The sequence below is a fragment of the Echinops telfairi genome, unplaced genomic scaffold (assembly GCF_000313985.2).
Source record: "Echinops telfairi isolate 266 unplaced genomic scaffold, ASM31398v2 ScPeMD7_7427;HRSCAF=8465, whole genome shotgun sequence".
In the NCBI taxonomy this organism is placed as follows: Eukaryota; Metazoa; Chordata; class Mammalia; order Afrosoricida; family Tenrecidae; genus Echinops; species Echinops telfairi.
This window is the reverse complement of record NW_022111327.1, coordinates 14,708,356-14,722,256: the sequence shown is the minus strand read 5'-3', so window position 1 is coordinate 14,722,256 and position 13,901 is coordinate 14,708,356. Positions and strand designations below refer to the sequence as shown.

The 13,901-nt window shown below is 43.0% G+C and overlaps 1 protein-coding gene across 1 annotated transcript in view; it reads left to right on the top strand.

The window, feature by feature from the left end:
- Window positions 1–13,901, top strand: part of IL13RA1 (interleukin 13 receptor subunit alpha 1) — a 77,072-nt gene that overhangs the window by 38,517 nt on the left and 24,654 nt on the right. Inside the window, exons 5-6 of the mRNA XM_045298559.1 lie at window positions 1,135–1,313; window positions 3,245–3,396. Of these exons, the coding sequence (XP_045154494.1) occupies window positions 1,135–1,313; window positions 3,245–3,396 (331 nt within the window). The remainder of the gene's footprint in view (window positions 1–1,134; window positions 1,314–3,244; window positions 3,397–13,901) is intronic.

Genomic DNA, 13,901 nt, shown 5'->3' with positions numbered 1-13,901 from the left:
CTGCCCAGTCGTGTGTCATCCTCATCATTGTTCTTTATGAGCCCCTTGTTGCAGCCACGGTGTCAGTCCATATCGTTGAGGGCCTTCCTCTTGTTCTCTGCCCCTCAATGGTAGTAAGCATGATGACCTTGTCTAGGGACTGTTCTCTCCTGAGAGCATGTCTGAAGTGTGCGAGACGAAGTCTCACCATCCTCGGCTTGAAGGAGTATTTTGTCTGTACTTCTTCCAAGACTGATTTGCCTGTTCTTTTGGCAGTCCATGGTACTTTCAGTGTTCTTTGCCAGCACCATAATTCAATGTAATCATATGCATGATTAAATGCAGTGATTCTTCGCCAGTCTTCCTTATTCAGTGTCCACTTTGCACGTGCATAGGGGGCAATTAAAAATACCTTCGGTTGGGGGGGGCACACCGTAGGCCTCCGAGAAACGCCCTTGCTTTTCCACACTTTAAAGAGGCCTTGTGCAGCATCTCTGCCTGGTGTGATCTGGTGCTTCATTTCTTACCTGCTGCTTGCTTGTGGATCCAGGTGAAGTGACATCCTTGACCAGCATGGCTGTGTTGCTTTCAGATGTTCTCCGCTTTCAGCCAAGCTTGATCTCAGATCAGCATTGACTTGTCCTCTTCAAAACAACAAAAATCAAGACCAGCGTTTCATTAACATCTGTGAACTAAATATAAATGAGTACTTACTGTATATACTCATGTATAAGCTGAGTTTTTCAGCACATTTTTAATGCAGTTTTTGTGGTACAATTAGGTGCCTCGGCTGATATTCGGGTTGGTCTATACTCGAGTATATATGGTATATGAAATATGGTATATAAATGAGTCTGGATTTCTGGCAACTCCTGTCAGTGTACTGTTGTGACCTTTTTTTTAACCTTGCTTATGGTATTATTTGTATTTTTCAATAATGTCTGTACATGTGGGTCATGTTTCATTTCCATAACTATGGAAAATAGCAATATACATCAGAAAGAAATATTCTTTTCTTTCTACAATGTGCAATGAGCCCATATCAAATAAAGGTTAAAAATTTTTTTCATGGCCATTGTCCATCTTTTATTTTTTAAATTCTTGAAAAAAAGTCTTAAGAGTAATACAGAAAATTATCTCACTTTTCTCTTATAGGCACAAATACCTGGAAACACCTCTTCAGTGTGAAAACTCCTATAGGGAAGGTCATCGTGTAGGTTGTTCCTTTAATCTGACGGATTCTCGTTTGGAACATAGTAGCATCCAAATAATGGTGAAGGATAATGTAGGAAAAATTAGACCATCATTCAGTGTAATAGCTTTAAATTCTCATGGTAAGTTTGAACAGTCCTCTAAGAGTATGGACTAAATATGTTACATCTTTTGAACAATCAGTACACAAATGAATGAAAGAATGGGTGATTGATGATTGTAGTCTTAAAACCTTCCCCAAACAATAAAGACGTGTATATATGGACACCTTTCTTTGACAGAACCTTTTTAAAGAAGCCAACTTGGAATGTGTAATATTCATTGAACTGGTGTTTTGTCCAAGTTTGCTTAGGGACATTCTGGGACTTCAAGCAGTTCGTTGAAGAACTGAGACTGGAACCCAGCCTCTCTGACTCCACAATCTCTATTCTCTTCACTTATGCGACTTGAGCAGATGCTGCTGCAGAATAAGCACTATATCCTACAGGGTTCCCAGATGATCTATTTCTTTAAATGCTCAGAATCAAGACGATGTGATAAAGACTGATACTAAAAAATATTTATCACTCAGCATGGCACAGCCACCAACCAATCAGAACAACCATATACCTATTCAAAAGTGCCCTCAACTAGAAACCAAAACATGTGGTTGAAGCCCTAGCTCCTACATGTTGGTCGTCATATGTAAAATGGTCTGCATGGTTTCTCTTGACCCCTAATGATTAATATCAGTTCAGGTGTCCACAGGTAAATCTCTAAAGCAGAACACTGTAACCATAATGGTGTATTTATTTTTTGAAATATCCCCAAGGAGTTCTGATTTTATCTACATGTTATACAGTTGATTTTTAAGCAACTAGTCATCAAATGAAACATGCCTTCAAGACTTGGAGCAGAGCACTATTTTAACATGCCTTTAAGATCAGCGGTTCTTAACCTGTGGGTGGCAACCCCCGTGGGGTTCGAACGACCCTTTCAAAGGGATCGCCAGATTGATAATAGTAGCAAAATGACAGTTATGAAGTAGCAAGGAAAATAATTTTGTGGTTGTGGGGGGGGGGGGTCACCACAGCATGAGGAACTGTATTAAAGGGTTGAAGCTTTTGGAAGGTTGAGACCCACTGCTTTAGATAATCTTGGAAATAAATTCTAATAATGGACCCAAATTAACTTAGTTTGTAGGTCAGGGTAAGAAGGTCAAGGTAATCTGAAGCAAAACCCCTCTTTCCTCTCCCTTGCTTACCAGCTTGTCCTAAAGGGGCCTTTTAAAGCTCAGTTTGCTGCTTTTATTCCTGGATGTTTGTGGTGACATAAAAGATGGTTGCTCCCCTAGAAGATGACATCTACATGTTGTTTTCTGTGAATTACTCTCTCTGATTGAGCAGGCTTACGTAGAGCTGACCCTTGAGAAAACAGATTGGCCGACAAGTAATCCTGATGGCACAACCAGTATGGCATTTGGCTACTAACAGAAAGGTTGGTGATTCAAACCCACTCAGCAGTGCCATGAGAGAAAGACCTGCCAATCAGCTTCCATGAAGATTACCCTCAATAAAACCTCATGGGGGATGTTCTCCTCTGGCCCATGGGATCACTATGAGTTGGACTTGACAGCACCTAACAACAGTATTTTGAGACTGGTTTTTGATTGGGATGAATGAATGACAGCTAGGGGAATCCCAGTCCCTGGTGCCTTTGCCCATTAGCCGAAGGCACATTTGGGGCCCGGCATTCCTCGTCCGTATTCTCTTTGTCACAGCTGGATGTTCTGATAGTAGCCTGATCCTTTCCCACCTGGAAAGGTTCAGAATTCATGTCATCTGCCAGACACTCCCAAAGATGTTCTTTAAGTCCAATTTATTAGGCAGTTTTAAATAACCTTCCTCCATTGTGGCTACTCAAGAATTCAAGAACTATCTGTCTGATCATGTGAGGCCATTAAAAACATCAGCTCTATTTTAGTTTAGGTTCATGATCTTCGTCACCTCTACTCATGTATGTAGCTTATCAACCTGAACTCCAGAAGCTAATTTGTATTGTTTTTTTCTTTCAGTGGTGCCTGCTCATCCAGATATCATACAGCTCTCCTTAAAAAAGAACAACTTGCTTGTGGAATGGAAGAAACCTGGGGATTTTATGTGTGAATGCTTATCTTCCCAATTTGAAGTCAATAGCAGTCACATTAGTTCTCCAACAATTTATACCGTATGTGTTTTTCTTTTCATTAGATTTTATTTAGAAGTTTTTCTTTTCATTTTAGTTTATTGCCGTGTAATAAATGAAAATCTTAGATATGCCATCTAAAACTGCTAATGACAATGATGTTTCCTCTTTGAACTAGGGCATGGTGGAAGGATTGAAGGTTGGTGACTGATGGTAGTATTGTCTATAAGGTTTTAGCCATTCATTAATTCATTTGCTCAGGACATTCTCACTCTCTACCATGTGCCAGAAAGGGAACCTTGGTGGTATCATGGGTTACAAGTTGGACTGCTAACCACAAGGTCAGCAGTTCAAAACCACTAGTCACTACATGGGAGAAAGATAAGGCTTTCTATTCCCATAAAGATATAGTCTCAGAAACCCACAGAGGCAGTTCTACCCTGTCCTAGCAGGTCACTGTGAATCAAAAGTGACTTGAGGGTGGTGTGTTTTTTTGAGACCTGTGCCAGGCACTGTTTTATACAGTATAAATAAGACCGTGAACATGACCAACAAGCTAGTTTCTCCTGCTCCAAAACTTACATACAAGAAGCTTTTGGAAAGGAATAAGTTCATTTCAGAGAATAAGTGTTATGAAGAAAATAAAAGGGCATAACATGCTAGAGAATGACTGGGAGGATCTGAGGAAACGTTAGCTAGTGTCACTGTCAGAAGTGATGACATTTAAGGTGAGGTCAGAAAGATGTGCAGGAGCTGGCATATGAGGATCTAGAGGTAGAGGAAAGAGCAAGGACAAACATTTTATGCCAGAAATGAACAGGGTATGTTTGAGAAATAGAAAGGAGACTGCTATGGCCAAAATATAGTAGGAATAGATATCTAAGCACCAGACAAGGATTAGAAGCTCAAATAAGGCCATTCAGTTGTAATGGACTTTGAAGCAAGTAAGTCTAATTCAAGTGGTCAACATTTGTTGGATTATATGAGGGTTAGCCTGAAACGATTGCAACTAGGATTCCAGTTCACATATGCAAGAATTTATTCAAAACAAAAAGTGGTTTGACATGTCTCTGTGAGCAATGGATGGGGCTGCAGACAATTTCTCTGTGCTACACTTGTTTTTTTAATAGGCCCTGGCACCGTAATGGGTTAAACACCAGAGGGCTAATCACAAGGTTAGCAGTTCAAAACCACCAGCCATGACAAGAGAGACAGATGAGGATTTCAACTTCTGTGCAGACTGGCAGTCTCAGAAACCCACAGGTGTAATTGTACTCCATCCTAGAGGGTTGCTATCAGTCAGGAATGACTCGATGGCAGCTAGTAAGTCTTATTAGGGTTCCTTAAAAAAGGGGGGAGGTAGTTTTTGTTTTTGTTTTGCCATGGGGGGAAATTACTGTGAGCTCAAGGCTAATATCAAATTTGTAACAAAACTTAAGTGGACATCTTCCCAAATTATGGACACTTGGCAGCACGATTATGGGAATGCAGCTCCATTGTTAAGATGGATCAAGCATTTTAAGGAAGGTCAGGAAGAGCTCAAAAATGAATTCAAAGCAGAGAGGTCAGCCGGAAGGTATGGGGACTTTTTTTTTTTTAATTCCAAAGGGGTCATGTTGATAGATTTTCTCGAAGGACACAGGATGATCAGAGGGTTTATCACTAACAAAATGTAAGACAATGGAATGCTACATAGGCGAGGAAAAGGCCAGGGAAGTTGTATCCAGGGAATTGTTTCACTCATGACAGCACTGCACTTCCTTCTTCAAAGGGGTAGCCAAGGGGTGTTCCGTAAGGATGTCATTGGGAAACCTCACCCCATCCACCCACCAGCCTAGATCTTGCTCCTGGGGACTGCTTTTTGCCCCTCAAGCTCCGTGAACATTGAAAGAGAGCATGACTTTGAGTTCTTCAAAAATGCCCAGATTGTTATTTTGATGGGATATAAATCGCAGGGTTCAGGAAATGGTTAACGCAAACCCAAATACCCTGCTTTCTATTAGATTCTGACTCAGTGACACTGAAGGAATCTCATGTTTCCGAGACGGTAAAGCTTTACAGAATCTTTCACAGAGCAGCTAGTGGGTTCGAACTGCCCTCCTTTTGGTTAACAGCTTAGCCTTTTCCTCTCTGGCGCCACCTGCACCCCTGTGATGTTGTTACGTTCTGCTAAGTCCATTCCGATGCATAGGTTAGAGATACGGAAGTGTACAGACCTAACTGGAGGGGATATGCTGAGAATACGTAGCTTGGTGTTGGAAGAAACCATTCCAAGTGGTATGACCCTATGTGGGGTGGAGCCTTAGCGAGTGGCGCCACCCCACAAACCTTGCGGAGCCCGTGGTTGGTTCCACCTCTTCCGGAGTCTTTTCTCCAGCTCAAAATGGCAGCGGAGGGAGATTCAGGTGACCGAGAGCTGTTCCAGGCCTTCGACGAGGCTGATAATGTGATTCAGACCCCCATGCACACTCTGTTTGAGGACGAGGAGGAGGAGGTAATCAATGTGGTGGCTGACGAGGAGGAGGAGGTAATCAATGTGGATGACGAGGAGGAGGAGATAATCGAGGTGGTGGATGACACCGAGGAGGTCAAGGTCGAGGTGGTGGATGATGATGATGAGGTAATCGTTGTGGATGACGCCGTGGAGGTCAAGGTCGAGGTGGTGGATGACGACGAGGTAATCGTTCTGGATGATGCCGTGGAGGTCAAGGTCGAGGTGGTGGATGACGACGAGGTAATCGTTCTGGATGACGCAGTGGAGGTCAAGGTCGAGGTGGTGGATGACGACGAGGTAATCGTTCTGGATGACGCCGTGGAGGTCAAGGTCGAGGTGGTGGATGACGACGAGGTAATCGTTCTGGATGACGCCGTGGAGGTCAAGGTCGAAGACGACGAGGTAATCGATGTGGATGACGCCGAGGAGATCAAGGTCAAGGTGGTGGATGACGACGTGGAGGTGCAGGAGGCGGAGGAGAAACTGCGCGGTGGCGTCCCGGAGCTGCGGGAACCGCTTTGGCCAAGGGAGTACACCGAGGTGGAGCTGCTCCGTGCCGAGAACCTAGAACTTAAAAGAAAACTGAGCATTCTGACTCAACCCAGTGGAATACTGATGAGCAATACTGACATAGATGGGCCTTTATTACAAATTCTGTGTATGAATAATGCGATCGCCGAGCAATATCGCAATGAAATAGACAGTTTTGTATCAAATTTGGTAAAAAGATTCCAGGACCAGCAGAAAAGTAACGCGGAACCAGGCGCATTGCCACCGCATAAAAGTGCCACTTATGATCTCTCCAAATTGGTGAGCTACCCGGGTTTTAACATCTCTCCGCCCAGAGGCAACCCATACGAGTGGAGCGGGTTTGGTTCGGTACCAATGCAGGTGTCTCAACAGAGGGACGCCTTCGCCAACTATCTGACGCCCAAGTCCCAGGCGCCCTGTGGGTTCTCGAGCAGGAAGAGGGCCTTGCCGCAGTCCAGCCCGTCGAGCCCAAAGATGCTGAAGGTGGACCAGAGGCCCGAAGCCTCGCTCAGCCACAGGGAGCTTGACCCGGACGTTTTTGTGTTCCAACTTTCCTGGATGCCTGACTCATCTGACACCCCTCCCGACCTCATGCAACCTCACCCCTCGGGCAGCCCATCGGTGACGTCCAGAGACTTCCCTCAAACCACTGCCGCCACGGAGAAGGACGCCCTGGCTCTGGAGGAACTGCAAGAGAGGCAGTTACAGACGGTCCTCAAGACCAAAAGCATCAGCAGCCAATCCAACTTTCCCGAGGACACAACATTAAAGGAGAGCTCAACTGCTGCGTCACCTGGTTCTGAGGAACTAGACCTCCCTGGGCCCGGGAGTAAGCCCTCCAGAAAGCAGGTGCCAGCGGAAGCAGCCCAGGATTCTGGGGAGGCTGAGGCACCCGATCCTTGGGCTGAGACACCTGAAGTTGCACATTCCTCAGCTGCAAAGGCCTCGGGGCTCTGGGAGGAAAAGGAAGAAGAGGCTGCCTCAGTGGACCTGGAAGGTGCTGCCCTCGAGAAGGGCAGCGCCGTGACTCAACGTGGCACCAGCCACAGGGGCGGCCAAAAGCACCAGTCCAGCACCAGCCCTCCCCTGGCGGCTACCACTTACAGCTCCATACCCGACTTGAGCACGTTTGCAACGGGAACAACTCCATTTGAAGTTGAGAACGTGGCACAACCGACTGGAACATCTCAGAAGAAGGAATTTGCTAAAGAACTCCATGCAGAACCAGGAAAAAACCCAAAAGACTTCTGAATAAGACTTGCCAGAGCACCAAGCTATTCAGGTCTGTTTTGTTAGTTTGTTTTCTCAAGTAGATTATTAACTACGTGAGCAGATAAAATTGTTAGCCTCGCATGTTTGAAAATCTGCCCCAGGTTTAGTTGTGGTCGACAGCCCAAGCCAGTTTTTTTCCCCTCCAAGCTCATTTTTTAAGGCATGGCAAAACTTGGCCCTCTGTTATATATATTTTTTCTCTCTGACAAAAGCTTGGGTTAGGAGCAGGTTCAGAGGTTGTTTTTTTAAAGTTTTATAGTATTTTTGAATTGTGAGTTTTTGTTAGTGATGGTTTCCATCTGCCTTTTATATCTAGATTTCCCTTTATACCTTTTGCTAACTGTCCTGTACACAAACTTAATATAGTACTTTTGAATAGAAAAATTCTAATCATTTCAAAATCGTAGTTCAACTCCAGCAACCAAATATGAAAAATCAGGAAGGGGCAGTTTTATCCTACTTGAGATATTTTTGTAAGTGATTTTCCTTTTTTGGAATATTTTGAAATTTTGTAATTACCTTTTTGGGGGTATTTTTGGTAAGTGACTCCTTTTGTAATGTCATTCTTTATAGTTTGCTATTGCAAGTATGTTCATCTCTGGACAGAGGTTTAATTGTTATTCTTTGTAAACAGTCTAAGATTTTTGAGTACCCTCAAAAGTGACTCATGGTTCATTTTGTGTACATAGCTGTAAGTTTGGAAGTTCTTTATGTGTTTGCAGAAATGAATAGTAGCAAAAGCAACTAATAGTTCTAAAAAATTGCAAGTTAAGGTGTTTTCCATCTATATTCACCTTAAAGAATCCTTTTAATGGGGAAAAATAACGGAGGAAGCTACCTTTGGTATATAAAGTATTTTCTAGATTTGAACCTTAGATAATTAGCAGTTAAAATTAGAGAGAAAGGTCCCAATTGGCAGGTAAGTAAGAGCTGACACTTTGGTTGTTGTCACCATTAGGAATGTCATTGTACCTTTACACTTGGTCAGATCCAGGAAAGTCAATGTCTAAACAGCCTTGGAAAGAAATGAAAAAGTAGCTGTACAATTTGGGCAGCGGTGCTTCTGAGGGATCTTGGTGTAGGCAATTGTTGCTAACAGGAAAGAATGCTAACTAGAGGTTGCTACGATTGGCCTCGAGGGTGTCATTAACCTCATTGATCCCCTGTGGAGATGAGGTTTGTGGATGTTGTTGGGAGCACAAAGTAGGGTTTTGTCTGCTTGTTAAGTGTCCTTTTTTTCTTCCCTTTTTTTGCCCAGATTTAGAATTGTAGTGTCCATAGGTGTCACCTCAAGGTCACTGAGACTGCTCCAACTCTTGTTTGCTACCAGCCTGGCCCATGTGGGCATTTGAGTTTTAGAGATTAGAAAGAGAAAGAAGAGGCTACCCCAGTGGACCGGGAAGGTGCTGCCCTCGACAAGGGCAGCGCCATGTCTCAACGTGGCACCAGCCACAGGGGCGGCCAAAAGCTCCAGTCCAGCACCAGCCCTCCCCTGGCGGCTACCACTTATAGCTCCATACCCGACTTGAGCACGTTTGCAACGGGAACAACTCCATTTGAAGTTGAGAACGTGGCACAACCGACTGGAACATCTCAGAAGAAGGAATTTGCTAAGGAACTTGTGGCGGAACCAGCAAAAAACCCCAAGACTTCTGAATAAGGCTTACCAGAGCACTAGAGCTGTTTAGGTCTCTCTTTTTTCTTTTGTTAGATAATTTGCTAACTAAGGGGGCAGATAAAATTGTTAGCCTCGCATGTCTGAAAATCTTCCCCAGGTTTAGTTGTGGTCTACAGCCCAAGCCCGTTTTTTAAGGCATGACAAAACTTGGCCCTCTGTTATATATTTTTTCTCTCTGCCAAAAGCTTGGATTAGGAGCAGGTTCAGAGGTTGTTAAAAGTTTTATAGTATTTTTGCATTGTGAGTTTTTGTTAGAGTGATGGTTTTGATCTGCCTTTGTATGTAGATTTCCCTTTATACCTTTTGCTAACTGTTCTATACATCAGTTTAATATACTACTTTTTAATCGAAAAAATTCTAATCATTTCAAAATCATAGTTCAACTCTAGCAACCAAATGTGAAAGATCAGGGAGGAGCAGTTTTATCCCATTTGAGATATTTTTGCTAGTGATTTTCCTTTTCTGGATTATTTTGTAATTACCTTTTTGGGGTATTTTTGATAAGTGACTCCTTTTGTAATGTCATTCTCCATAGCTTGCTATTTTTTCTTTTGTCAGAGCTTACTATTGCAAGTATGATCATCTCTGTGGACAGAGGTTTAATTACTTTAGTTTTTGTGAACAATCTAAGATTTTTGAGTACCCTCAAAATGATTCATGGTTCATTTTCTGTATAAATCTGTAAGTTTGGAAGTTCCCGATGTGCTTGCAGGTATCTATAATAGCAAAAGCAACTAATAGTTCTAAAAAAATGGCAAGTTTGGGTGTTTTCCATATATTTTCATCTTAAATCTAGAAATTGAATGTTTTCAGAGAATCTGTTTATGGGGGGAGAAATTAACGGAGGCCGCTACTCTTGGTATAAAAATATTTTCTAGATTTGAACCTTATGATAATTAGCAGTTAAAATTAGAGAGAGAGGTCCCAATTGGCAGATAAATAAGAGCTGACACTTTGGTTGTTGTCACCATTAGGGATGTCATTGTACCTTTACACTTGGTCAGATCCAGGAAAGTCAATGTCTAAACAGCCTTGGAAAGAAATGAAAAAGTAGCTGTACAATTTGATATTTTGGTGTAATAAAGGTTCCAAAGATTTGTGTAGCAGTGCTTTCTGAGGGATCCTAGTTTAGGCAATTCTTGCTAACAGGAAATATACTAACCCCGAAGGTGTCATTAACCTCATTGTTCCCCGGTGGAGTAGAGGTCCCAAATGGGCCTTATACCTATTTGTGGATGTTGGGACCACAAAGTAGGGCTTTGTTTGGTTGTTAAGTGTGCTCCCCACCCACCTTTTAGGCCCAGATTTAGAATTGTAGTGCCCTTGAGGTGTTACCTCAAGGTCAACTCTTTGTTTGCTACCAGCCTAGCCCTGCAGGCATTTGAGTTTTAAGGGATAGAAACCAAATGGTTTTTGTATTGGTTTTTGAAGGCGGCCTAGCATCTTGCACAGGGGCAAATTCTCTGGTTCAATTGTTTTCAGTCCTCATAGAAGTTACAAAATGCTTCTCATATCTTTACGTAAATAACACTTTAGATGTCTGGTCATTGTCCACTCCCATCCTCTGAGAGGTATTTGAGGTCTTTTTTCCCCTCCTTTTTCTTGCTTTAACTTTTATTTGAAGCTTAATTTACTCCCGAGCCATTAGTTTTTTTGCTTCTTTTTCTTTTGGCAGATCTTTTTCTTCTGTGCAACCACCTCTCCTGGTTTAAAAGCAATGTGTTCCTTCTCAGTAAGGATCATTGCAGTGTGGCAGGGGGAGCTCATGGATGGATTGATCTGACCATGAGTTCTGTAAGTCCGGCGGCACATCTTGGGGACTTTGTTCACCTGGGTACATTCAGTGACCAGAGAATCCACATCTAAATCTGTAAATTCAGCCCTTACACTGCATTTTTAAGAATGTGCAGCAAAAATTCAGCACCCATTTTGGCCCACGGACCCTGGGTCTAACCCCACTGTTTGGCCTAGGCACATCTACCACCTCCACCATTGTAATGTCAGAAGGGCACACTGCTTCTGCAAAGTGACATCTTTCAAATATTTGATGGCTTTCCAGATATGCAGACCCTTGATGGCCTGGGCAGTTTCACAGATGTTTTTTAAATGGACCCAAAGATTCGACCTGATTGATTTGCCTGTTCTTGTGGGGTTTTCTGGGTCAAGGGAGTAGTGAACCATATTGGCAGATTACCTCAGGCCGCTGTGGGAAGAGGAAAGGCGGTGGGTACTAGAATTCATGGTCACTCAACTTGTGAGGTCTTTTCATAAGCACTGCCCTGCCATTTTTGAAGAGCTTTTTTTTTTTTAAAGTTAGCGTAGTGTGGTTGACAAAACTACCTCCCCATGTGGGGGAGCAGTTTCAAACAATGTGGAAAGCGCATGTCATTTATGTAATAACCATATTCTACAAAGGGAAATGGATAACCCTTTGGTACAAGGGGGCAAGGGAAGTGCTTGGATTTACAACAAAGTGCTTGGATTTATAACAAAGCAAGTTATCAGAAAAGTGAGAATGCCGTCATTATTCCAGCCTTGACCATGCTCTCTCCACAGCTACACGCATAACTCATCTTGGCAGCAACTTATGCCCTTGCTCTTCAACCTAAGCACACATGTAGGCTTGTTTCTCCCCTGAAAAAAAAGCTCTGGTAGGGAGGAGTCAGGGCTATCTACTTTATGCTGTTCCTGCTACTAACAGTAGCTAGCATGGACTGAGTGTCAAGTGCCCTCGTGGTGTAGTTCGAACCCACCCGGCCACTCCATGGGAGAAAGATGAGGCTTTATGCTCCCACAAAGCTGTCTAGCCCTGAACACCCACAGAAGCAGTTGTACCCTGTCCCTCAGGGGTCACTGTGAGTTGGAAGAATTTTGATGACAGTGACTGTTTTTGTGTGCTAGGTGATTTGCTAAGCACTATACCTGCTTTATCACGTTTAATGTTCACAGTAACCCTAAGGAACTGAAAACAAAAACCAACTCACGGCGACCCTACAAGACAGAGTAGAACTGCTCCTGCAGGTTTTCAGACTGTATATCTTTACGTGAGTGGAAAGCCTCGTCTTTCTACCAAGTAGCAGCTGGTGGCTTTGAACTGCTGACCTTGAGGTTAACAGCCCAGCACATCATTCAGCAAGCCATTAGGGCTCCTCTCTTAAAGCCTGTTATGTTGTCCCCATTTAGCAGATGAGAAATTGAGTCTCAGAGGTTAAGCTTGAAGTTAGATTTTAGTGACAGTCAAGATTTAAGTGAAGATGTAACTCTAAAGCATGCACGAGTATTTCTTTAAATTTTGTTTCTGTTTGAATTGCCAATATTGCTGTTTGGTTTGGTACAATTAAGTGTTTCTTAAATAGCCACTCATGCGATTCTCATTATAACCGGTGAAGTGGGTACTGGTTTAACCTACGTTTTATTGAGAAACTGAGGCCTGCAGAGATTAAGTAACTTGATACAGGCCACACAGATTAAAAGCCAGTATGACTTCAGATGGTCCTCTGGCTGTACATGAGGGCTTCAAAACAGTTGTGGGAAGAGGATCTTATGTTTTCATTCCATTGTCCACAAACTTTTTGCAGCCCCTCCACTGTATGCATTGGCCAAGAATATTTGGCCTAGCCTCATGTGTCTTAACCATGTGTCACTTAGTAGATTCTTGCTACCTAAGTTGCCTTCTGTACAGACTTGGGAATTGAGGGAAACACATACAAGGTGGCTTCCATACAGTTCATGGAGAAATGGAGCTAAAGGATGCAACGGATTTTTGCCACACACTTTTGGAAGCCTCTTCATGTACGACGGGGATAATTGACCTCAATCAGAGCTATAGAGACATTCAGTGTTTATGTCCTGCAGTTTAACACCATCTCTCCTAGCATATGTTCACCAGCTGCTTCCTTCCCTAGAGTGTCATCAGCTTTTTCTGGACTCACTTGTTTTGACCTCTGCTACTTAGGTCCTTGGTTTGCCTTGGATACCAGTTAAGAGGAGGAAGCAAATGAGGGCTCCACATCCCTGGCCTGCTATTCTGGGCCCTTGCTTTCCCTTTTGTGACTAACATATGTGGAAGGGACTTGTATTTGAATGAGAGCCCAGAGATTTACATCTGTGCAATGTTTTGCTTATTTGGGGATTTATTTATCTCAGAGATGACCCAGAGGTTGGGGTACATCAGCTTGCAACCTGGTCCCTCACTGATGGTTAGCACTTGTGATTCCCCACTCAGGCCTCTGATTACAGATGGGCCACAGTGGGTTACGATAACCCCTGAGTGGCCTTTTCTTGGCCCTTGGATGAAATTTTGTTAGGCTGGCCTTTCATCACTTAGTTAGCCTTTCAGCCCTGCAGAAGTGCTGGCAGGAGCCATTTGGTTAATGGCATCAAATGCCAAAAATAAATAAATAAATCTGTGCTTTGACCTCTGTTTAAGCAACGAAGTTGAATGTCTTGAGTTTGTAACTCCAAATCTGAACTACCGTATATACAAACTATCGAGTATAAGTCAAATTTTCCAGCACATTTTATTGATTTATTTATTTTTAACTTTCATCTAATTTTAAAAAATTGTTTTAT